This window comes from Odocoileus virginianus, chromosome 10 (assembly GCF_023699985.2).
Source record: "Odocoileus virginianus isolate 20LAN1187 ecotype Illinois chromosome 10, Ovbor_1.2, whole genome shotgun sequence".
In the NCBI taxonomy this organism is placed as follows: domain Eukaryota; kingdom Metazoa; phylum Chordata; class Mammalia; order Artiodactyla; family Cervidae; genus Odocoileus; species Odocoileus virginianus.
Window position 1 is genome coordinate 3,901,185 of NC_069683.1, and position 27,092 is coordinate 3,928,276.

The 27,092-nt window shown below is 36.2% G+C and overlaps 2 protein-coding genes across 2 annotated transcripts; one reads left to right on the forward strand and one right to left on the reverse strand.

The window, feature by feature from the left end:
- Positions 1-6,636: 6,636 nt before the first annotated feature.
- Positions 6,637-7,575, reverse strand: LOC110144566 (olfactory receptor 5J3). The gene has a single exon (XM_020904507.2). It carries the CDS (start codon positions 7,573-7,575, stop codon positions 6,637-6,639), a length of 939 nt encoding a protein of 312 aa, XP_020760166.2.
- A 14,472-nt stretch (positions 7,576-22,047) lies between these two features.
- On the forward strand, positions 22,048-22,992 carry OR8K5 (olfactory receptor family 8 subfamily K member 5). The gene has a single exon (XM_020904509.2). The coding sequence runs from the start codon at positions 22,051-22,053 to the stop codon at positions 22,990-22,992; it is 942 nt and encodes a 313-aa protein (XP_020760168.2). The 5' UTR covers positions 22,048-22,050.
- The last annotated feature ends 4,100 nt before the right edge of the window (positions 22,993-27,092 follow it).

Consider the following 27,092-nt stretch of genomic DNA (forward strand, 5'->3'; position numbering starts at 1 on the left):
TATAGATTCAATGCAATCCCTATCAAGCTACCAATGGTATTTTTCACAGAACTAGAACAATTAATTTCACAATTTGTATGGAAATACAAAACACCTCGAATAGTCAAAGTAATCTTGAGAAAGAAAAATGGAACTCGAGGAATCAACCTGCCTTACTTCAGACTCTACTACAAAGCCACAGTCATCAAGACAGTATGGTATTGGCACAAAGACAGAAATATAGATCAATGGAACAGAATAGAAAGCCCAGAGATAAATCCACGAACGTAGGGACACCTTATCTTCGACAAAGGAGGCAAGGATATACAACGGCCAAAAGACAACCTCTTTAACAAGTGGTGCTGGGAAAACTGGTCAACCACTTGTAAAAGAATGAAACTAGAACACTTTCTAACACCGTACACAAAAATAAACTCAAAATGGATTAAAGATCTAAATGTAAGGAAAGAAACTATAAAACTCCTAAAGGAGAACATAGGCAAAACACTCTCCGACAAGAATCACAGCAGGATCCTCTATGATCCACCTCCCAGAATATTGGAAATAAAAGCAAAAATAAAGAAATGGGACCTAATGAAACTTAAAAGTTTTTGCACAACAAAGGAAACTATAAGCAAGGTGAAAAGACAGCCCTCATATTGGCAGAAAATAATAGCAAATGAAGCAACAGACAAAGGATTAATCTCAAAAATATACAAGCAACTCCTGCAGCTCAATTCCAGAAAAATAAATGACCCAATCAAAAAATGGGCCAAAGAACTAAACAGACATTTCTCCAAGGAAGACATACAGATAGGTAACAAACACATGAAAAGATGCTCAACTATCAGTCATTATTAGAGAAATGCAAATCAAAACCACAATGAGGTACCATTACATGCCAGTCAGGATGGCTGCTATCCAAAAGTCTACAAGTAATAAATGCTGGAGAGGGTGTGGAGAAAAGGGAACCCTCTTACACTGTTGGTGGGAATGCAAACTAGTACAGCCACTATGGAGAACAGTGTGAAGATTTCTTAAAAAGCTGGAAATAGAACTGCCATATGACCCAGCAATCCCACTTCTGGGCATACACAGTGAGGAAACCAGATCTGAAAGAGACACGTGCACCCCAGTGTTTATTGCAGCACTGTTTATAATAGCCAGGGCATGGAAACAACCTAGATATCCATCAGCAGACGAATGGATAAGGAAGCTGTGGTACATATACACTGTGGAATATTACTCAGCCATTAAAAAGAATTCATTTGAATCAGTTCTAATGAGATGGATGAAACTGGAGCCCATTATACAGAGTGAAGTAAGCCAGAAAGATAAAGAACATTACAGCATACTAACACATATATATGGAATTTAGAAAGATGGTAATGATAACCCTATATGCAAAACAGAAAAAGAGCCACAGATGTATAGAACAGACTTTTGGACTCTGTGGGAGAAGGCGAGGGTGGTATGTTTTGAGAGAACAGCATGTATATTATCTATAGTGAAACAGATCACCAGCCCCGGTGGGTTGCGTGAGACAAGTGCTCGGACCTGGTGCACTGGGAAGACCCAGAGGGAGCGGGTGGAGAGGGAGGTGGGAGGGGGGATCGGGATGGGGAATACATGTAACTCTATGGCTGATTCATGTCAATGTATGACAAAACCCACTACAATGCTGTAAAGTAATTAGCCTCCAACTAATAAATGGAAAAAAATAAAATAAAATAAAAAGAAGTATAAGGAGTCAGTCAAGAATAGCTAAATCCTTCTGAAAAAGAAGACCAAGGGAAATATCCCAGTTCACACACATACTAAGACACAGTGGCTAAAGTGTTTGATAAACTGTAATATTGGCACAGGAATAGATCAATAGAATACTGGAGCAACACTGAATGGGACTTGTTCTCCAAATACGTATGAATCCCTAAATTAGGAAGAATTGATACAAAAGAGTAAAAGCTGCTCTTTTTGATAATGGGTGCTTATATATTTGTGTATTTGTATATAAAAGCAAGGGAAAATATAACCTTTTTAGATGATAATATATCTCATTAGACTCAGGTTACAAAATACTAACTGTAAAGAAAAAATATCTATATAATTTTATCCTATGCTGAAATTCTACATGTTTTTGTTGTCAAAATGGGCTTCCCTCATAGCTCAGTTGGTAAAGAATCCTCTTGCAGTGCAAGAGACACTGGTTCCACTCCTGGGTCAGAAAGATCCCCCGGAGAAGGGAAAACCTACCCACTGCAGTATTCTGGCCTGGAGAATTCCATGGACTGTATAGTCCATGGGATCACAAACAGTAGGACATGACTGAGCGATTGTGCAAATTTCACTTGTCAGAAGAAATAAAGACAAGACAAACCTTGATGGGAAAATATATTTCTGATAGATGCAACTAACAAGAAGTTGGAATCCGATCACATCACTCTATGGCATATAGATTTGGAAAAAGGAGAAACAGTGACAGGTTTGTTTTTCTTGGGCTCCAAAATCACTGTGGTATGGGACTGCAGCCACCTAATTAAAAAATACTTGTCCCTTGAAAGAAAATCTATGACAAACCTCGACAGCATATGAAAAAGCAGAGACATTACTTTGTTGACAAAGGTCAAGTTATAGTTTTTCCAGTAATCATGTACAGATGTGAGAGTTGGACCATAAAGAAGGGTGGGTGCTGAATAATTCATCCTTTTGAATTGTGGTGCTGGAGAAGACTCTTGAGAGTTCCTTAGATAGCAAGGAGATCACAACAGTTAATCCTAAAGAAAATCAATCCAGATGTGAAGTGTTATGGTCCTTTAAGGGATCGGAACTTGGTGGTCCTGGGTCAATGATAAGAAAGTGAAAGAAGGAAAGAGGCTAATATTCCTTGGGTTATGCAGAAAATCATTAAAGCCCTAGGACAGGGCTTATACCACTCATGTAGACACAGGGCGCCCTCCCGACGAGGTCTTGAAAGCCTGGGCAGGAAAATGAGTTTGACAGGCTTCCACGCTCCAGAGAATCAGCCAGAAACAGAGAGAGAGAGAGCGCCCACAAGAAAGAAGGACACGCGACCCAAGTCTCTAGTGGAACAAGGGTGCTTTATTGAACTCAGTATATATAACATATTACAAGGTAGCTTCTTCAGATAAAGATCAAAAGACCAGATTTTACAAGGTACCAAGGAAACAAGGAATAATAGAATCCATAAAGCCAAAAGACAATCTATATCAAAAGAGGGTCTTAAATAATCATTTTCTCCATATGGAAAAGTTAATGAAGGGAATCCTATGCATGCATTCCATCTCTTGACCTCAGTCCTGGGATGCCTGCCGCTGAGCTCATTCCTGACCGGAACTGATGAGGAAGAGAGGACTCAGGAGAGACAGAAACAGCACCCAGGGATCCCACTGTCAAACATTCCCTGACAGTGAAAAGCTGACTCATTTTAAAAGACCCTCATATCGGAAGGATGGCATGCCCCCTGCAAAATGTGTGTGCAAAGACAACTACTTTTACAATATTTTGTTATTATTTTTCATAGGGAAGGTAAAAATAGCGTTTCCTGCTTTAAATTCTGTCATCCTTGCTAGCATATTGACTATGTCTTCATTGTGAAGTATGAACTAGTGAATGTAAGTTTGTTTAACTATTTTAAACATTCCTCATTTGTTTTAAAAATCCCAATCTGTATCTTTCTGATATCAGTAGTTAATAAAGACTCTAAAAATACAGAAAACTGTCCATAGTATAAGTAATTTTTATATTCAAAATGTATTGTAATATTATTCACAGGACCTTTGGTAATAGATAATCATTTCTAAAATGATGGGGAGTTTTGCAATACCATTCACCATTGCAACAAAAAGAATAAAATACTTAGGAGTATATCTACCTAAAGAAACAAAAGATGTATACATAGAAAACTATAAAACACTGATGAAAGAAATCAAAGAGGACACAAACAGATGGAGAAACATACCGTGTTCATGGATTGGAAGAATCAATATTGTCAAAATGGCTATACTACCCAAAGCAATCTATAGATTCAATGCAATCCCTATGAAGCTACCAATGGTAGTTTTCACGGAACTAGAACAAATAATTTCACAATTTGTATGGAAATAAAAAACACCTCGAATAGTCAAAGTAATCTTGAGAAAGAAGAATGAAACTGGAGGAATCAACCTGCCTGACTTCAGACTCTACTACAAAGCCACAGTCATCAAGACAGTATGGTATTGGCACAAAGACAGAAATATAGATCAATGGAACAGAATAGAAAGCCCAGAGATAAATCCACGAACGTAGGGACACCTTATCTTCGACAAAGGAGGCAAGGATATACAACGGAAAAAAGACAACCTCTTTAACAAGTGGTGCTGGGAAAACTGGTCAACCACTTGTAAAAGAATGAAACTAGAACACTTTCTAACACCATACACAAAAATAAACTCAAAATGGATTAAAGATCTAAATGTAAGGAAAGAAACTATAAAACTCCTAAAGGAGAACATAGGCAAAACACTCTCCGACATAAATCACAGCATGATCCTCTATGACCCACCTCCCAGAATATTAGAAACAAAAGCAAAAATAAAGAAATGGGACCTAATGAAACTTAAAAGTTTTTGCACAACAAAGGAAACTATAAGCAAGGTGAAAAGACAGCCCTCAGATTGGGAGAAAATAATAGCAAATGAAGCAACAGACAAAGGATTAATCTCAAAAATATACAAGCAACTCCAGCAGCTCAACTCCAGAAAAATAAATGACCCAATCAAAAAATGGGCCAAAGAACTAAACAGACATTTCTCCAAGGAAGACATACAGATGGCAAAAAAAAAAAAAAACACATGAAAAGATGCTCAACATCCCTCATTATCAGAGAAATGCAAATCAAAACCACAATGAGGTACCATTACATGCCAGTCAGGATGGCTGCTATCCAAAAGTCTACAAGCAATAAATGCTGGAGAGGGTGTGGAGAAAAGGGAACCCTCTTACACTGTTGGTGGGAATGCAAACTAGTACAGCCGCTATGGAAAACAGTGTGGAGATTTCTTAAAAAAACTGGAAATAAAGAACTGCCTTATGACCCAGCAATCCCACTTCTGGGCATACAAAGAGACATGTGCACCCCAGTGTTCATCACAGCACCATTTACCATAGCCAGGACATGGAAGCAACCTAGATGCCCATCAGCAGACGAATGGATAAGGAAGCTGTGGTACATATACACTGTGGAATATTACTCAGCCATTAAAAAGAATTCATTTGAATCAGTTCTAATGAGATGGATGAAATCGGAGCCCATTATACAGAGTGAAGTAAGCCAGAAAGACAAAGACCATTACAGTATACTAACACATATATATGGAATTTAGAAAGATGGTAACGATAACCCTATATGCAAAACAGAAACAGAGACACAGATGTATGGAACAGACCTGTGGACTCTGTGGGAGAATGCGAGGGTGGGATGTTTCAAAAGAACAGCATCAAAACATGTATATTATCTAGGGTGAAACAGATCACCAGCCCAGGTTGGATGCATGAGACAAGCGCTCGGACCTGGTGCACTGGGAAGACCCAGAGGGATCGGGTGGAGAGGGAGGTGGGAGGGGGGATCAGGATGGGGAACACATGTAAATCCATGGCTGATTCATGTCAATGTATGACAAAACCCACTACAATATTGGAAAGCAATTAGCCTCCAACTAATAAATAAATAAATAAATAAATAAATAAAAATAAAATAAAATAAAATGATGGGGAGTTTTGAAGTTATATAATCAAGTAAACCATCATTATAGAATAGAAACTCTTATCCAGCAGTAATACCCATCATGTGATTTAAAGATTGCTAGAGTTTTTCTTTCTTTCTCTCTTTCTTTTTTAATCTTAAAAGAATATGAAGTAGATTCTGAAAATCAGAGATGAATGGGAAGGGTGCTGAAAGGGTGCTAAATTATACCTACTCTCAAATTCCAAATATGTATCTATCTTTATACTAGGGTTTTTTTTTTTAGGAAGAGAACACTACTGCAAATTGAAAATTACAATGGTGTCATTTTCCAACAACCTGTCTTTTTTGTTGAGGTCATGGATGTCCAAGAACAGGAAGAAAAGTAAGAAAATCACTATTAGAAAATCTCATTTGGAATCATATTCTCCTTTTTAGCTAATATAGGGGTTTACCAATATTTAAAATTTTAATACAAGATTTAAAAGGAAAATAAAATGCCATATATAAAATTATTTTAATTTTCTGAGTCAATACATTTAAGTATTTTATAAAAATATTTAATTCTTTATTCTCCAATAGTATACACATATTAACAAACTTTGTTTTCCAAATTTCAGAGAAGATGCATGTAATTCTATGAATTGATAAAATAAATTTATCAAAATCATTTTATTAAAAGCCATTAGTGTAGATATTAATAACCTGAGTTTTTAGTTAGGCTTTTTAAAAAGTAATTTATACTATGCATAAAATCACTTTAAATTTCTAGTCACATTTTCTTATACGAAAGGACTATATAGAATGAACTAATTTGTCCTATACTTAGAAACTCTAGAATTCATTGTATTCATGTGGATGTTGGTGAAGGAAGAATTGGCTGATTGACTGCTATAGGGCTAAATAACATGAAATTAGCATGACAAATGTTTTATTTCTATGACCCTTCTCACAGCACCCTTTACCTCTTTGTTTCTCAGACTGTAAATCAGTGGGTTTAACATGGGAATCACTAGTGTATAGAACACGGAAACCACCTTCTCTTGTTCTACAGAATACTGGGAACTTGGCTGAATGTAATTAAAACTCAAGGTGCCATAGAATATGGTCACAGCGGTCAGGTGAGAGGCACAGGTGGAGAAGGCTTTCTGTCTGCCTGCTGCTGAGCGGATCCTCAGGATAGCAACAGCAATGAAGGCGTAGGAAATGGTCACAATCAAGAAGGTGGCCACGGCAATGACTCCAGAGAAGGTGAGGAGCAGCAGCTCGTTCATGGAGGTATCAGAACATGACAACTTCAGCAGTGGGGGAACATCACAGAAGAAGTGACTGATGACATTGGAACTGCAGAAAGACAATCTCCCAAAGCTAATGGTGTGTGTCAGTGAGTTAATCATTCCACCAACGAGTGATCCAGTGACCAGTCCTACACACTTCCTGTTAGACATGGCTACAGTGTAAAGCAAAGGGCTGACGATGGCCACATAACGGTCATAAGCCATCACAGACAGCAAGAAGCCTTCTGTGGTGATGAACACCCCAAAAAACAAATGCTGCACTATGCAAGCAGAGAAGGAGATGGTTTGCCTCACAACTAGGAAGCTGATCAGCATTTTTGGTGCAATAACAGAAGAATAGCAGGCATCCACAAATGAAAGGCAGCTGAGGAAAAAGTACATGGGTGTGTGGAGCTGGGGGGTGATTTGGATTAAGAAGATCATGCCCAGATTCCCCACCAAAGTAATAGCATAAATCACCAGGAACAATACAAAAAGAACAACTTTCAGTTCAGCGTTGTCTGTCAGTCCCAAAAGAATAAATTCAGTAACAACCGTAAAATTCTTTGCAGCCATCTGTTAATTCCTTATCTTGAAATCTGTAAGTAAAAAAGATGTGGGCATTAGAATGTACACAGGAGTATCTGGTGTTTAATATATTAAAGACTCAGAGAAATCTATATAGGCTTCTGTCCTTGGAAAAATAAATTATTTTGCTGAACCAAGCTTGATTAGACTGTTTTATTTATTTATTTTTTTCATTTAGTGCTAGTTATAATTCTACTCCATAAGCAAGTATAAGAAAATTCATTTTGGCTCTCAAAAATCTAATTCTGTCTCCAATTATGAGAAAGTGACACTGGCTTGAGAGATACTGATGGAAATTATAAGGAATTCACAAAATTAAATTTAATCCTTCTTTAAAGCTCTTCATTTTTAAAGAAGGAGTAAATTACAAGAAGATATTTAGTCAGCTGTACTATTAGCTCCATTGTTAGTGTATAAAAGCACTATGATACAGCCAGACAAAAGCAAAGCTGTGAGATGGAGTCCTGACCTCCAAAGATGCCATGATGCTCTTGAAGGTGCATACATCTCTGGCCTCTTATGAGGCTTCATTATAAGCATCACAGACAGAGACCCTCAGTGAAATCACAGGAGAGTGAGACTCAGAGCATAGAAAATGAGGCCTTGTCTAAACAGAGCAGTTAAAAGATGTGATATATTACATGGGGCTTTTTAGCTATACCTGTTGTTATATAAATTTCTATACATAATATTTAACTGATTATTTATTGTAAATTAACAAATAAACATATATATATATGTATATATACACACACATATACGTAGAAAAGATAAAATGTAAAATGTGAAATAACACAATCATTTATTGTTCTGGAATTTTTGTAGCCTTCATATAATTCTATATATAAAATTGAAGTGAAGTGAAGTGAAGTGAACTCAGTTGTGTCTGACTCTGTGGCCCCATGGACTGTAGCCTATCATGTTCTTCCATCCATGGGATTCTCCAGGCAAGAGTACTGGAGTGGGTTGCCATTTTCTTCCCAAGAGGAACTTCCCGACCCAGGGATTGAACATGGGTCTCCCACATTGTAGGCAGATGTATGTATTTATATATGTGTATGCTGGGCTGTGCTTAGTCTTTCAGTTGTGCCTGACTCTTTGTGAGCTCAGGGACTGTTGCCGCCCATCTCCTCTGTCCAGGGCATTCTCCAAGCAAGAATGCTGGAGGGGGTAACCATTCTCTTCTCAACCCAGGGGTTGAATCTGGGTCTCTCTCTCTCTGTCTCTCTTTCTATATATATATAATTGACTAATTATATATATAACACTAATATATATATTAGTAAAACAGCACTTTGAAGTGAAAGTCACTCAGTCATGTCTGACTCTTTGCGAGCCCTAGGGAATGTATCCTGCCAGTCTCCTCTGTCCTTGGAATTCTCCAGGCAAGGATACTGGAGGGGGTAGGCGTTTTCTTCTTGACCAGGGATTGAATCCGGGTCTCCTGCATTGCAGGCAGATTCTTCACAGTCTGAGCCACCAAGGACCACTATGGTTTTCTAAATCCAGTTTCTATTCTTTAGGTAGTTTGGTTACTTAGGCTTTTTAGTCTATTGTACCAGGCTTCTATGCTACCTGAGTGTTCTGTCATTTCTGACACTTTTCAACCCCATGGACTATAGCCCACCAGATTCCTCTGTCCATGGAAATTTCCAGACTAGAATACTGGAGGGAGTTGTCATTTCCTCCTCCAAGGACTTTTCTGGATTCAGGGATGGAACCTGTGTTTCTTTTGCCTTCTACATTGACAGGCAGATTCTTTACCACCATACCACCTAGGAAGACCCACTATGCTTATATAAGAATCAGTATATCCATAAGAGGATAGGGCTCTACATGTATTTTTAGATATAGAGAAATAAACACAATGATAAAATTTGACTTATCTATGTCAATTTTATTAATTTATTTTAATAAATATTTCAACTGCCACAAAAGCAAAATAGTTGGCATCAACCCAACCTATGATTAAAATATGTTGCTATCATTTATTGATTTATTGACTTTGGGAAAGTCATTTATCTTTTTTCATACTAGTATAATCACACCTACATCACATTAATTACTGAAAATAATAGATACTATGGGAAAAATGCTAGGTTTTGCTTTGAGTTAATAATAAGTGCACACATTATAAGATAGATAAATAGGAAGGTGGGGATATAAGTAAGTAGATAAGCAATATATTGGTAGAGAATCACAATGTGAACAAATTGAATGGGCATGCAGATGAGTATAAATCATGAAAAAAGGTACAACAATAAATCTATTAACATTTCCCAAATTTGAAATCTTTAGATCATTCTATTTAAAAATACAATGAAATAGAAATGGATGTTTTAATATTTTCTTTCATAAATTTGTAGCCTAGAAGTTTTCACAATTGCTAATATGTTACTCAGAAACTATCAAAACATTTGCCAAAATGCATGAGTTCTTCAAACTGTGATGTTAAATCTAGACATTTCAAAACAAAATGTAGCATTAGTTCATCACATGTGAGCTATGTAATTCAGTAGTTAGTAACTTTATGTGAATGTTTAAATAGAAATTAAACATAATAAAAATAGGTAAAATTCTACAGTCTGATTTAGTCTCAAGTGCTCAATAGTCATACATGACTGTATAGACACTATACTGAGCAGTGCTATTTAAAGAAGATTTCAATCACTGCAGAAAGACTTGTACTGATTAGAGCTCTCATCTAACTCTCTAACTCGTCTTTCTAAAGTATAAATTAAATAGCATTGTCTCAAGAAAAGATACTTTACAGATAGTTTTCATTGTAAGCATAATTAAAAAGGATTTCCAAATGAAATTTAGAAATTAAATTATATTACTCATCAGGCATGCCTAGCCCTGTAAAACATAAGACAATATTGTGAATAAAACTAGATGATTCAGGTGGAGTGGATAGAGTGAGGTTGGTTTAAATGATCTCTAGTATTCTTAATACTCATGATTTTATCAGATTTAAAATGATCTTTCTAAGTGATCTATTAAAATATGAGGAAAAATTAAAAAAACTAAAGAAGGAAGTCAATTATTGTAAAATAAATTTAACTTACCAAAAGAAAATATTTTAAATTTTCAGCTTTAGAAACTTCATGTTGTTTTCCATGTTTTCTTTTTTTTTAACAGTATTAAAAACAATAACTGATATATATAGAAGATATCTCCAAGTAAAACAACTGAAGGCAAATCATTAATACAGAATAAATACAATAACAAAGTAACAAATTTTCAACATTTTTTATTTTTGCTCTAAAAGAACAAATTTGAATAGCAGGTACAACTAAATACATATACACAGGCACTTTTTACATCAGTTTCTAATGAGTTCTACTACAGCTTAAACGTTACAAAGTTAACAAAAGAAACCTTGGGGAACACAGTTCTTGAGGGAGTTTACATTTTCCCCTGATTAATTGAAGTCCCTAAGGTGTGTAATTAACTAAAACACTATAAAAATTTTTTAAACCCATTAAGCTTGGAGGATTCTTGAATTCAGTAAAATTTAAAAAGAAAAATAATTGGAAAAAATTTGCTCCACAGAACAGAGATTTACCTAAATGACAAATGGTCAGGTGTCACTAGGCTTGTTATGCAGATATGGAAGATAAGGAAACCAAAAACTCAGTTAATTTTAAAGATTCTTTAAAAACATCATACACAGAGAGAGAATAAAAAAGTGAATTTCTGATGGTTAGATTGCTGATCTCTATTTTCAGTTTAACTTGGAAAATGAGTTCAAAAGAGTCCTTCTAGAACTCTGGTGAAAATTCAAGGCTTACATTCATCAAACTAATATTTACTGAAGAACAACATATTCTAGACATCATTTAGAGATAAATGGGTTATTATAAATGGTTCAATCTTTATTTTTAGAAAGATTGGAGAATAAATATACTCCCAAAGACACTTAGATTATCTAGAAATCTATAATTAAAATAGAACATTGAGTTAATAAAAAATGGATAGTCGCCATGTGGAAAAATGAGAGAATGCTCAATTTAAACAAGTAGGAAAATTGGTCCCATGAATTTTCCAAGGGCTTTTGTCAATCTCTGCAACCAGAATCTTGGAATTTAATAACTCTGCTGCTAAAAATAACTGGACAATTAGAGACAGATATGTAACAAAAGTTTTCAGATATTTGATAATTGGTGGCCCGTGACAGAAAGATCATGATTACTGGCCTCTGATATGGAATGATGGTGGGGCACAGGAAGAATGTGATGTAGAACATGTTATGTAGAGATGAAGACACTGAGTCAGATCAGGAAGGGCTACAGTGCCTGGAATATGCAGGGCTGAGCACTTGAGTGGAGACATCTAAGCAAAGTGATTTCATATCAGCATGAAGTTGGCTTGAGACATTTCCGATGGTTTCTAAATTGCAGCTATTGAGATTGTATAAAGCCAAATCAAGAACGAGCATCCCTCATAGATCAGTTGGTAAAGAATTTGCCTACAATGCAGGAGACTTGGCTTCAATTCCTGAGTTGGGAAGATCCCCTGAAGAAGGAAACAGCAATCCACTCCAGTTTTCTTGCCTGGAGAATCCCATGGACAGAGGAGTCTGGTGGGCTACAGTCCATGGGGTCACAAGAGTCAGACAAAATTTAGTGACTAAAGAGAAAGTCAAGAACAGCTACTAGGAAAGGAGGAACTGCCAGGAATTTGTACCTTGAAAACTAGCAGTTTTCATAGGGTTGGGTCAAGTTTGTCAAATCTTATTGAAGAATGTCATTGAACATCTAGAGCTTTCAATAAAGACACCTGAAGAGAGAACTTGCCCCAGAGGAAATAATCCACTGTACTCCATCTAACAGAACTCTCAAAAGGATTAAGCAGATTAGTAAGCAAATACAACTGTCTGGTAAAACAAAACTCAACAATTTGATGAAAAAGAGAAGAAAAAAAAAAAAAAAACCTATGGATTCAACTGAAAAATTTTGCCAGTGTCCAGCATCCAAAGAAACATTTGCATGTTGAAGAAGCAGAAAAATGTTATCCATAACCATGAGAAAAATAAATCATCATTTCTAGATCTAGGAATAACAGAGATGATAGGATAGGTAGTGAAAGTGAAAGTGTTAGTCACTCAGTCGTGTCTAACCCTTTGTGACCCCAAGGACTGCAGCCTGCCAGGCCCCTTTGTCCATGGAATTTTCCAGGTAAGAATAGTAGAGTAGGTTGCCATGTCCTTCTGCGGGGTATCTTTCCAACCCAGGGATTGAACCTGCGTCTCCTGCTTTGCAGGCAGATTCTTTACCATCTGAGCCACCAGGAAAGCCACAGAATAGGTAGGCGGGAACTTAAAAAGCAGTGATAAATATTTCTAAGACTCCAAAGGCAAATATAAATATGAAAATTAGAACTAAGAATTATAATAGAAAACCAAATTGAGTTACTAGGATTCAGTAGAGTATCAAGTATGAACATTTTGCTGTGTATTTGTTTAAAGTAGATTAGTTATTGAAGAAACACAGTGAATAAGACACAAAACAATAGAACTATTTGCACTTAAGTACCAAGAGATTAAATAGAAATGACTAAAAATGTAGACATTTAACAAGACTAAGAAAAATGCATTATATACAGAGAAAAAAAGAATAATAAACACAGACTTTGTGAAAATGCACACAAAGAAAATGGACAAACATATTTAAAAGCACTGGAAATATAGCAAACAATAATTTTATGCCAGACACATACATAATTTAGAAAATAGAAGAAATATACATTTCCTTTATCTGCTTCTGGTAATGACTAGGTAAGTTTTGATAAACTGTCACAGTTAAAAACTTTGAGAAAAAAAGAAATAGCCAACTTGAAAGTAATGAAGGCAGAAAATTAAGCAGATTCTGAAATGCATTAGACATTCATTAATGGAACAAGTGATTTTCTCATTTTATAAATTCTATTTTGAGAAGGGCTTGATCTTGCAACAAATGAATACCTTGTAAATAGCCCACAGTTTTTCTGAGCTGAACAACAAAAAAGACAGAAGTGGGACAAACATAATCAAAGGGGGAGAAGAGAGAGAGAGAGAGAGAGAAATGAATTCTAGGAAGTTCTAGGAAGGAGAAAACCAGGGAAGGTGAGATTAATATCCTGTGTACACAAGTTGTCAATTTCACTGATCCTGAACCATGAAAGTGTGATGCAGACTCCATATGCTAGACAGAGATAAACATATGAAGCAGTATTTGTATTACAATGCATGAGACAGTGTTTGAGTCAAAGCATGTTGCTTTTCTGCTAAAAGGAAAAAACAAATAAAATCAAGAGTTGAGTGGAGGTGAGGGAGGTGGGAGGGGGGTTCTGGATGGGGGACCCATGCACACCCATGACTACTTCATGTCAATGTATGCAAAAGCCACCAATTAAAAGCTTCCAATTAAAATAAATTAATTTTAAAAAAGAAAAAAATAAACTCACGAAAAACACAACAATATTCAGACATAGCATGATATTACAATATCCAAGATAAAATCCAAAATTTCTTGACATGCAAATGTACAAGAAAATTTGAAGAAGTCTTGAAAGGGCAACAGAAATGGATTCTTTTTTCTTTTTCTCCCTTCTCAGTCTTCAGAGAGTTCTGTGTACTTTGAGTTGTGGTTTAACTTTTCAGTCTCCCTTTCCCACTTCATCCCCAAGTCTCCTTTATATTTAAGTGGCTTCCCTGGTGACTCAGTGGTAAAGAATCTCTGCAACGCAGAAGATACAGGAAATGCGGGTTTGATCCTTGGGTTGGGAAGATCCCCTGGAGGAGGCCACAGCAGTCCACTCCAGTATTCTTGCCTGGAGGGTCTCATGGACTAAGGAGCCCGGCCACTACAGTCCATAGGATCACAGAGTCTGACCAGACTGAAGCCCCTGATCACACAGGAGCAAACACGGGAAAGGGTTTCTTGCCCTCCCCAGCGGCAGCACAATTCTTCTTTGTGTCTTGCAGGATCTTGGGTCAAATGACTAAAACAGTCAAATGTATAGAGGAAAATCTGAATAAATGGTTTTATCTAGCACAGATATAAAATCTCAAACATATATTGATCAAAAAGAAAAACAACCAAATTAAAATGAACCAAAATGTAGATGTCTTAAAAGAAGATATACGAAAGACTGACAGGTTATACAGAAAAGTGTTTATTATTGCTAGTCATCAAGCAAAAAAAATCACAATGAAATAATTTTTCACCAATTTCTATTTCAAAATTTTAAAAATTCTAATCAAATATTGGCACAGATATGCAGAAAATGGAACTCTCATGGATATTTGTTGGTAATTTAAAAGACTACAATAAGTTTTTGGAAGGTTTCAAATTTCTTATAAACTTAAACATGCATTTATCTTGTGATCCAGTAATTTCACTCAGATCTGACCATGAGAAATCAACTCATCTGTCGACAAGCATAGTTGAATGGAAATGTTTATACTAGACTTTTTATAATAGCCCAAAACACAAATATCCATCAGTAGTTAAAGAATGGTGGCACATGTACATATTAGAATACAATGCAGCTATAAAAATCACAATGTAGATAAATTTCAAAATCTCTGTACTAAGTGAAAGATACCAGAATGACAGTATATATTGCCTTATTCTACTTATATGAAATTCAGAAACAGGGATAAGTTTATGGAAAGAAACCAGAGCAGCAGTTGCTGGAGGTGGGAGGATTTTGTTTGAGGTGTTAAGGGGTGAGGAAAATTTCCCTATGATGGAAATGGTCTAGGTAGGGTGTATAAAGCATCAGAAAAATTTCTTTGGTGTTGAAAGTGTTCTATCTATTGATTTAGGTATTAATAAGAAATAAAACATTTTCCAGCACTTATCCATTTGTACAATTTAGATCAATCTTTAACTGTATATGAATTTCCCTCAATTATTGTATGTACAGAAATCATAGAGGAAGAGGGCATGGATAAAATATTATGAGAGGGAATATAATATTTTATATTAGATTTTATTCTTGATGAGGTTGTACTGAACACTATCCAAGTATGGTTGAATCTTAGCTCAGACCACACTACAGCTGAGGCGATCATCCCAGTAAGATACTGCATCTCAGTGACTGTTACGGTTGGTCATATGGAAGGACAAGACAAGGATATATCATCCATTTAAAAATGAGGGTTTAATTTCAAAGCATCTAGTTATCAATTATATGGCTTTGGTCAAATTATCTGGTTCTCCTAAACTTGATGTCCTCTGAATATGGAAATAATACCTATCTCACATAGATTAAATGATATATTTTTAACCCAGTGTTCACTACATATTTTTACTTGACTAATACACTTAAAGAAAAAAAAAGTATGTGATGATGATAATGTCATTTAAAATTTATCATGGGTTTTGTAACTGTTCCATTTTTACTGGAATAAAGCTGATTGAAGAATTTTCATTGCTACTTCAATCCCTGACTCTGTGTGAGGGGATATGTACTTTTACAGAGCTCTCCATGAGCTGTACAGATCATTTATGCTGTTTGCTTTCTTTCCTTGAATTATCCCTTGCATTTTTTTTTCTTTCAATTGGGAATATGTAGAACATCCTGAATAATTAGCAGTCAGCACAGGCAATTTTTAATAAATGCTCAGATGATTTAGGTATAATCATCTGAATAAATGATACTGCTTCCTCTGGGATCATCACAGAGGAAGAGAAAAGGCATATATTCTCCTTATCCAAACAAAAAGTAATTTTGGAGAAGAAAATCCAATTCTTCATTAAAGGTGAGTGGATAGAAGTTGTCAATTTTGATTATCACCTGGGTGTTGGTCATTTCCTAAATTTTCTGGCCTCTGACCATGGACTCTTATGACTGTTAATGGTCACTGAGAGCTAATTCTTTACATGACAAAAACATTATCATCTCTCTTTTTATCTGGAGTAGTATGGAATTTTTGGAGTATTGGATCTTGACTAGAGGTAAAATACCCACTTGATTTCTAAAATGTGAAAGTGCATTTGGATATTTCATTGGATGAAAAAGTTAGAAATATCTGAAAAAATCATCACTAATCTCATCTATTAGAATCTATTAACATTAAGATTCATCTAGATAAAATATAGAATGCCCAGTTATATCTGAATATTATATAAAAGAGTTTTTAGTAGATGTCTTTTGTACTGTTTGGTAATTATTATTCATATGAACATATCCAGTGCAATATTTTAAAAGAATACATTAAATAATGCATTATATATTATAATATTTTTTAAAACACTTGCAATATTTTAAATGAAAACAATTTTAATAATATGTAATAATGATATAAGTCTTTATGGCATTTCTCTGGTGGCTCATATGGTAAAGAATCTGCCTACAATGCAGGAGGGTTTGATCTTGGAATTGGGAAGATCCTCTGGAGAAGGGAATGGCTACCCACTCCAGTATTCTTGCCTGGAGAATTCCACAGACAAAGGAGCCTGGCAGCATACAGACCTTGGGCTCACAAAAAGTCGGACACAACTAAGTGACTAAGAGTTTCAAATCCTTGTATATAAAGATAAATGATATGTATGAACTTTTATGTTTTTTAGTTGTCTGCTTTTTTCCCCTACTGGTTGCTTACTACTTGATTTGTGTTTTTTTTGTTTGCTTGCTTGTATTCAGGAAAGGTTTTACAAACTGAATAAGTAGACTGGCAAATAAATAGAATGATTTAAGAGTTACTGAGAAAGCCCTGTCCCTCAGATAATTCCTAACTGCTATCATCATGTCTGAAGATTGAAAAGTCAGTCATTCTTTTGCATAATTTTTGCATTTTGTATGCCTTAATTCCCTAAATGGAAGTACATAAAATGCTGCACCAAAATGACTTTAGATATTCTTTCCTGAAATAGAAGAATGGACAGGATATCAATACCTCTTTAAGATTCTAGCAGCTGCTAGTTCTAGTAGAACTAGAAGTGAGGTTGTTGGATCATATGGGGAACTTTTAATCAACAGGTATAAAATTATAGCTTTGCAAGATGAATAGGATAAAGATACGCTGTACACCATTGTGTACACAGTTACATAGTTAATAATACTGTACTGTACACGTCAAAGTATTTTAATGGGGTAAATTCTCATACTAGAATGAGCAGGGTAAAAGAATCAAGACATCTTCAGAGGGAGGCAATCACTGACACTGAAAATGGAGATCAACTCAGTAAACACTAAAATAATTCTTAGCAAACACTGAAGACTTCAAGGGTATGGAATTTTGGATTGCCTTAACTCAGTTATGACCAACCTAGACAGCATATTAATAATCAGAGACATTATTTTGCCAACAAAGGTCTGTCTAGTCAAGGCTATGGTTTTTCCAGTGGTCATGTATGGATGTGAGAGTTGGACTATAAAGAAAGCTGAGCACCAAAGAATTGACAATTTGAACTGTGGTGTTGGAGAAGACTCTTGAGAGTCCCTTGGACTGCAAGGAGATCCAACCAGTCCATCCTAAAGGAGATCAGTCCTGAGTGTTCATTGGAAGGACTGATGTTGAAGCTGAAACTCCAGTACTTTGGCCACCTGATGCAAAAAGCTGACTCATCAGAAAAGACCCTGATGTTGGGAAAGATTGAGGGCGTGAGGAGAAGGGGACGATGGAGGATGAGATGGTTGGATGGCATCACTGACTCAATGGGCATGGGTTTGGGTTGACTCCGGGAGCTGGTGATGGACAGGGCGGCCTAGCGAGCTGCAGTGCAAGGGGTTGCAAAGAGTCAGACACGACTGAGTGACTGAACTGAATTGAACTCAGTGTGCCTCCCATTCTGCAGGAAAACCTTGAGAGTAGAGTCTGAAACATTGGGGTCTTATTTATAAAATGGGAAGGGGCCTGAAAGCAGAATGGGATTCAATGGGGAATCTGCAGACAACAGCAACTAGGAGAAAGAGGTAGAAATGGCTCAGTAATCTCCAGTATTGCAGCCCTAGTCTTTGAATCAAATTGGCTAAATCAATACTAAAAATTAGAAAGTGACACTGAGTGGCTTCAGACTCCAGCTAACCTTCCAATTGGCTTTGTAAGGGAGCAATATTCGACCCCCAGCCCCCCAAAATGCCTCTTTGGCATGTGGATTATTTCCAGCTGAAAACAATCAAGATTCAGAAGACTCCAGGAGAAATTTTTATCTTCCCCCTGATTGTATAAAAAATACTAGATAAAGGGCTTGTTGATATCTGCAGAGAAAGTCAGCTACGTGTAGTCAGGGAAATGCAGGCAGTGCCTAGAGATCCAAGTCCACTCTATACCACTGTCTCTACTGGACCCAGCAGATATCAGTTTATCAAGCATTTGTTTTTCCATCTCCATGCGAATTCCCTCCTGCTCCTTTGAAGTCCCAAACTACTACCCTCAACATCCTCTTTTGTCTTTAGCTGAAGACAGTATTTAAGGTAAAGGCTTTGGCCATTTTGATAAGCTACTCAGTTTTCCTGAGTTGCTTCTATATATACATGTTATACAACTTCTATTTTATTTCTTCCTGCAAATTTGTCTCATGGCAATTTAATTCTCAGAGCCACCAACCAGCCTAAAGAACTTAGGAAGATGGTAGAAGATAATTCCTTCCTCTCTAACAGCTCTGATGAAATAAAAATGCAGTCTGAGGCAAGTCAGAATTGTGTACATAATTTTTGTTTTTCTTCCTTTGGCATCCTCTCTCCCCTCTACTGTGCACTGTGTATCTCTATTATGCCTCAACCAAACTTCCCATCAGCAGAAATATCTACTCGATAACAAAGAGACACATTCTCCTAGCACCAGCAAGAGAAACCCTAAGGAAATGACCTTCCTTCTTGTACGGGGCTCACCTTGATGACCCCTTGTCCACTGCTATCTGTACATGTAGATCTGGTTTGTTTACACTGTCAATAATACATCAATCAATGAACAGCTCTTCGTCTCAGAAAATTATTCGACTACGCTTTGACCTTTAAAAGATAGAACAATTCCAGAACTTTCTAGAGGTTATTTCAGGGTTATAATCCTTTCAGTTCAGTTCACTTCAATCACTCAGTCATGTCTGACTCTTTGCAACCCCATGAATTACAGCACACCAGGCCACCCTGTCCAACACCAACTCCCGGAGTCTACACAAGCCCATGTCCATCAAGTCAATAATGCCATCCAGCCATCTCATCCTCTGTTGTCCCCTTCTCCTCCTGCCCCCAATCCTTCCTAGCATCAGGGTATTTTCCAATGAGTCAACTCTTCGCATGAGGTGGCCAAAGTATTGGAGTTTCAGCTTCAACATCAGTCCTTCCAATGAACACCCAGGACTGATCTTTAGGATGGACTGGTTGGATCTCCTTGCAGTCCAAGGGACTCTCAAGAGTCTTCTCCAACACCACAGTTCAAAAGCATCAATTCTTCGGTGCTCAGCTTTCTTCACCACCCAACTCTCACATCCATACATGACCACTGGAAAAACCATAGCCTTGACTACATGGACCTTTGTTGGCAAAGTACTGTCTTTGCTTCTAAATGTGCTGTCTTTGTAGATCATAACTTTCCTTTCAAGGAGTAAGCGTCTTCTAATTTCATGGATGCAATCACCATATTCAGTGATTTTGGAGCCCCCAAAATAAAATCAGCCACTGTTTCCCCTGTTGCCCCATCTATTTGCCATGAAGTGATGGGACCAGATGCCATGATCTTAGTTTTCTGAATGCTGAGCTTTAAGCTAACTTTTTCACTCTCCTCCTTCACTTTCATCAAGAGACTTTTTAGCTCCTCTTCACTTTCTGCCATTTTGGTGGTGTCGTCTGCATATCTGAGGTTATTGATATTTCTCCAGACAATCTTGATTCAAGGCTGTGCTTCTTCCAGCCCAGCGTTTCTCATGATGTACTCTGCATATAAGTTAAAAGAGCAGGGTGACAATATACAGCCTTGATATACTCCTTTTCTTATTTGGAACCAGTCTTTTTTTCCATGTCCAGTTTTAACTATTGCTTCTTGACCTGCCTACAGGTTTCACAAAAGACAGGTCAGATGGCCTGATATTCCCATCTCTTTAAGAATTTTCCACAGTTTATTGTGATCCACACAATCAAAGGCTTTAGCATAGTCAATAAAGCAGAAATAGATATTTTTCTGTAACTCTTGCTTTTTCGATGTCCCAGTGGATATTGGCAATTTGATCTCTGGTTCCTCTGCCTTTTCTAAAACCAACTTGAACATCTGGAAGTTCAAGATTCTTGTATTGCTGCAGCCTGGCTTGGAGAATTTTGAGCATTTCTTTACTAGCGTGTGAGATGAGCACAACTGTGTGGTAGTTTGAGCATTCTTTGGGATTGCCTTTCTTAGGGACTGGAATGAAAACTGAACTTTTCCAGTCCTGTGGCCACTGCTGAGTTTTCCAAATTTGCTGGCATATTGAGTGCAGCACTTTCACAGCATCAGCTTTCAGGATTTGAATTAGCTCAACTAGAATTCCACATAATCCTTAGTCTGGTTCAAATAAGATTTTCTATCCTTAGATCAACTGATTAATTTTTTCATTGACAGAATCCAGAAGTTTCACCTGATAGAAGTTTCTGCCTTTGCCCATTTGGATGTCTCAGATCAAAGTTGAGCATTCTACTACATTATAATAATTTTATCCTATATTTTATCTGATTGAGATTTTTGAACTTGAATTAGTCCTCCAATTGAAAGTCATGCTTACAGTGTTCCAGATTTTGCTGAAGAAGAAACTGAGAGAAAGGGAATCCAGATGGATTAAGCTAAGATAAATTCTAATTGTTTTTACTGATTGGTGATTTAGTCACTAAGTATCTGACTCTTTGCAATCCCATAGACTGTAGCCTATGAGGCTCCTCTGTCCATGGGATTTTCCAGGCTAGAATACTGGAGTGGGTTGCCATTTCCTCCTCCAGAGCATCTTCTCCACCCAGGGATTGAACCTGGGTCTTCTGCATTGCAGGCAGATTCTTTGCCAATTGAACCACCAGGGAAGCCCATGTAAATTTTATGAAATGCAGAAGGCAGCACTTAACACTGAAACATTTTAAAAATTATGGTGTTATGCTTTGTATTGTACCAGTGTATAATATATACTATACTGTGCAATTTGAGAAGTCCAAATCTCAGATGAAAGTGGAAGTGTACTAAATAAAAATGTGATATCCTTGTATAGATGAAATAAAGTCTATATTTCTATGTTAATACCTAAATGGTATTTTTTTTTAATAAATGGATATTTTCCAAGTATCACTGACTCTATTTAATCTGTAGTAACAATGCATGTGATTTCCCATGATTTCTTCTTTTTGGAAAGTAGAAGATTCTGTCATTTATTTTAGTCTCAAAATAAGATATGGAAATTACTTTTCTATCCCTTATCATGAAATAAAATATCTACTCTCTCTAAAAATATTATACTTAATTAAATTACATCACGGGAAAATTAACCTATTTCTTTCCAGAAAAGCTAACTGGATTAAATGGACCAACAGAATCGATCATCACTGACTGAATTCATTCTGATGGGGGTCACAAAGCAGGCTGAACTTCAGGCTCCCCTTTTGGGGGTCTTCCTCATCATCTACACAATCACAGTGGTGGGAAATCTGGGCATGATCATCTTAACTCAAGTGGATTCCCGGCTACACACACCTATGTACTTTTTTATCAAACACTTGGCTTTCATTGATCTTGGTAATTCTACTGTCATTTGTCCCAAGATGCTGGTGAATTTTGTTGTGGATCAAAATACCATTTCCTATTATGCATGTGCCACACAATTGGCTTTCTTCCTTATGTTCATTATCAGTGAATTTTTTATCTTGTCGGCCATGGCCTATGACCGCTACTTGGCTATCTGCAACCCTCTGCTGTACAATGTTATCATGTCCCAGAGACTTTGTTATATGCTGGTAGGCATTCCATATCTCTACAGTACCTTTCAGGCACTCATGTTTACTATTAAGATTTTTACACTGACTTTTTGCGGCTCTAATGTCATCAGTCATTTCTACTGTGATGACATTCCCTTGTTACTTATGCTCTGCTCAAATGCACAAGAAATAGAATTGTTGGTCATACTATTTTCAGCATTTAATTTGATCTCTTCCCTCCTGATCATCCTAATGTCCTACATACTGATCCTGATAGCGATATTTCAAATGTGTTCTGCAGAGAGCAGGAAAAAAGCTTTCTCCACATGTGGTTCTCATCTGATGGTGGTGGTGGTGTTCTATGGGTCTCTACTATTTATGTATATGCAGCCCAATTCCACTCACTCTTTTGATACAGATAAAATGGCCTCTGTGTTTTATACTTTAGTGATTCCCATGCTTAACCCCTTGATCTACAGCTTAAGGAACAAAGAAGTGAAAAATGCCTTCCAAAGGGTCTTAAAGAATAAGTGCAAACTTAGTATCTAATATCCAATAATCCAATAAGAATTATTATTTTAATAAACTATGATTGAGGCATATGTCACTTGATGACATCTCTAAAAAAATTATAATGCCATTCTTCTTGGCTCCAGAGCAAAGGTTCATTAAAATGCACAGAGAAATAGATTGTTTTCCTTGTCCAGTTAATTTTCATACTTTAAATCTCAGGGGAATCTCACTCTCTTCCCCACATTCCTTGCTGTTGATTCAATGCCTCCTGTAATGATTCCACAGAACCCCGAATAGATCCCAAAGGAAGCTCTTATCAAGCTCTACTTAGTAAACCATGTTTGTTTCTGCCAAGCTTTTTGTTTGTTTTCTACGAAGGTGTCCTTTCAATCATTTTGCACTGTATTTCCTGAATATAAACAACTGTGTGTAGATAGAGTGAGTCTCTTACATACAGCAGACATTTGGATCGTAATTTAAAAAAAAAATCATTCTACTCATCTCAACCTTTGGGGAATTTAATCTATTTTCATTTAAAGTAATTACATTACAAGATTTCCTTGAGTTTGTGACTGAAACTAATTTTGGCCTGCCTTACAGTGAAAGACCACAAGTCTGTTAAAATAATGATCATGGGATTGTGAGGTAAACAATCCCAGAGATCACACAGAACAAGAAGACATCAGTGTTCCAAACAGCCAGAGAGTGAAATCCTTGTTCCATATCTGGGCATCTAGTCGAGATCTCAGAGGTATTATGAAAGCTACTTTGGACTCACATAGTTAGAAAACAAGACTCAAAAGGAGCTAGTTGATCCTTGTTTAAAACATTTAACATTCTTTTAGGAAGACAACAGAAAATTGCAGCACTCATTATTCTGTATTTCTTCACAGTATTCAGCATCTAGTCACAAATACTAGACAAATGTGAAAGGCAGGAACATGTGACCTCCAATCAGGAGATAATTAAAACAGATCCTGAAATGTCAGTGAAGATATAATTAACAGGCAAGGACTTTAAAATGTATTATAAATATGTTACAAACACTGAATCATTTAATAAAAACACTAAACTTAGGAACAAAATATTTATTGAATGAACATAACAGCATATTGTGTACTGAAAAAGAAATGATAGCTACACTTAAACACATCACAATAATGGTACTCAAAGAGAAAAGCTAAAATACTGAATAAACACCACAGAAATAGTTTCAGTGATCTGTAGAACAATAGCAACCTAAATACTGTATATTTAATTGTAGGAAAGTGGAAATAAAAGATTATATATGATTGGAAAACCAATGAGAGAAATATTGGCCAGAATTTTTTCCAAACTTTATAAAAGATAATACTAAGATATAAAGAACTAAAATAATTCTAAGCAGGATAAACAGGAAATTACACCAAGGCATGTCATGTCAAGTTTCTGAAAACTGAAGATAAAAGCATTAATGACATAGAAATGAAAGATATAAATGAAGATGAACACATAAATAAAAAAGTTATCACTGATCTTTTTTGCAGAAACAATATGTCATAAAACATTGTTTTTTGTCAACCTACAATTATATATCCATCAAAAACATTCTTGGTTAATGAATGCTATGTTATCAGATATTGCATAATCTTTTTCTACAAAGTCATTTTTCACTTACTCATACTGTGTGCATGTGCAACATACCTAGTATGTGCATTAAATTGTGTAACTGAGATGCTGACAAAAGTATATTTATGCTTTCCAATGTTTAGTGATACTGCATAGTTTGTTCAATTAGACCAGGAAATGAAATACTTTTGACTTTTCCTAATGAGACATTGGAGAATAACTAACAGATATCCAAGGCACTCTCCTTAAGGCAATTATGTTCAATTTTTTTTTTAAACTTTGAATGAGATCAAAATTTTAACAAAATGAGTCTCAAAGGGATAGAAAAACACTTAAAAACATTCTGCAATAGACAATGAGGATTGAAACAATAGAAAGTCAATGCAAATTCTCCAGTAAGGTAAGTAGAAAACACTGGCCTGCAAATTTCTCAGGGCATACAGATTAAACCCAGTTATAACCAAAGATCTTGAAGGCATTATGCTCTGCAAAACTGTTTCTTCCCTTTCAGTATATTTTTCTGATCAACAAGATTAATGATGTATGGGACAGACCTTTTGTATGGACTCTGATGCAATGCATTTAGACTATCTTAGTTTTCCAAATGAACTTAAAGTTCTACCATCTATTTTAACAAGGATCTTTTTCTATCCTTGCTTACCGGGTGCCTCCCCTTCTCCATTTTTCATTGCCTGTGTACTCAGGATGACCATGATAGAACAGAAGAATGCCATGTTTGTGAGAATATCTCCTTAAGAAAGTTAATTTTATTTGAACCCTAATTCTGCCAGTTATTGTCTGGGTGATCTTGATTAAGTTATTTTATTCTTGACATGTAAATGGATTATGCTCATATAGTTGACCCTTGAACAACACGTTTTGAACTATATGGGTCCACTTATATGCAAATTTTTTTCTTTTTAATTTTCTCAGCATCTACACCACTATGTTTACCAGTGATGGTTGGCCAAATCTAGAGATAGAGTACCCCCAGTGAATAAGGAAGGTGGATTGTGGGACTGTAGCATCTGTAGATTTTGCTATCTTCAGTGGATGCTGGAACCAATTCCCCACAAATACCAGGGACAACTGTGCTATTTATTTTCTAGAGTTGTTGTATGGATTGTGTGACTTAATACATGCAAAGTCCCTGGCAAATTATCAATTCCCTATCAGTGCTTGGTATTCATTTGCATTCTTCTTTCCAGTGGATCTATTTACATGGATCTCCAGATTCATAAATAATCAGAATGATCAAGCCCTTTTTTTTCAGAAGAGGGATGTGTGATTGGAAGACCATTAAAGGTGATTCAATTGTCAGAAACAATCAATATGGCAAATGAGGATTAAGATATTAATAGCAAAATTTGAAAATTAAAACATTATGGCATTGGATTTTGTATTGGATAAACAAGCTGAGGTTATAGTAAGTGAAAAACATTGAAATCTATGTTTAATTGTCAGGTTTTCTACTCACCACATAACTCATCATTCTACCAACAGAGAGTCTTATTATTATGCCTTGCAACTTTGAACAGATAAGATGATTGTCAATAATATAAGGTTTATTGTTTGAGTGTAGATGTTTGTTTTAAAAATTATCTGAACATTTTTAAAAAGTTCAAATATAATATATATTTTGATAAATTTTAAAAGACCATGTAAAAAACAAGTAGGCCATAGAAACTATCAAAGCAATCATTTCAAAATGTTTTGTCCCTTTAAAGCAGTTTCCCAAAGTTTCAATGAATGTGTTTTGTGTTGATCTCAGCCTGTTGATAGTGAGTCTATCAACCAGAACTGCCTGTGGGCACTCGAGTGGGCCCTATTATTTGTGGTGAGCTGCACAGATATTTCCCTGGTCAGAGCTAGTGCTGTGGCTGGGCCAGCACTTGTGACTCTTTTATGATTGCAAGATGCATCTCGGTATCAGGTAACCTTGAAAATAAAGTCTTGTTACTCACATTCTGGAGGGTGCATGACACACCCAAGGCCACACAGAGAGGTTGAGGCGAGGAAGAGAGAAAGAATGAGAGTAAGAGAGGGCAGCGTGGTTCTGCTTTTATTGTGATCAAGGGTGAGGCGCCTACAGTAAATTATTATTGGTTAATTTAAAACATAAGAGCAGGAATTATTCAATTCAGAAAGGGAAAAGTAGGGTCAATCAAGCTGGCAGTTACTTATATCATTCAGGGCTTTCTCAAAGGGGAATTTCATGGATAAGACAGCCCAGCTACTTATCTAATTGTTTAGCTAGAAATATGTTTATTTGAGATGTGTATCTTTGAAATCTATTGTCTCAGCAATGAAAAGGTTAATATCAGAACTTACATAACAATTTAAAAAGCTGATCATTATGCACTTACATTACAATGTGAATATAGGTAGGTGTGGTCTTGACCTGATGGGAAGATGAATCTGTGTTTATAATTTTAGACAAAGAAAATGACTCACATATCATGTATTAAATTCTCCTAGATGATAGCATTGCAAATAAAAAGTATTGATTTTATACCCAGGTAACAAAG

What these genes read in the sequence shown, in the direction of transcription:
- LOC110144566 (XM_020904507.2), bottom strand. Translation starts at nt 7,575, where the DNA reads ATGGCTGCAAAGAATTTTACGGTTGTTACTGAATTTATTCTTTTGGGA.
- OR8K5 (XM_020904509.2), top strand. Translation starts at nt 22,051, where the DNA reads ATGGACCAACAGAATCGATCATCACTGACTGAATTCATTCTGATGGGG.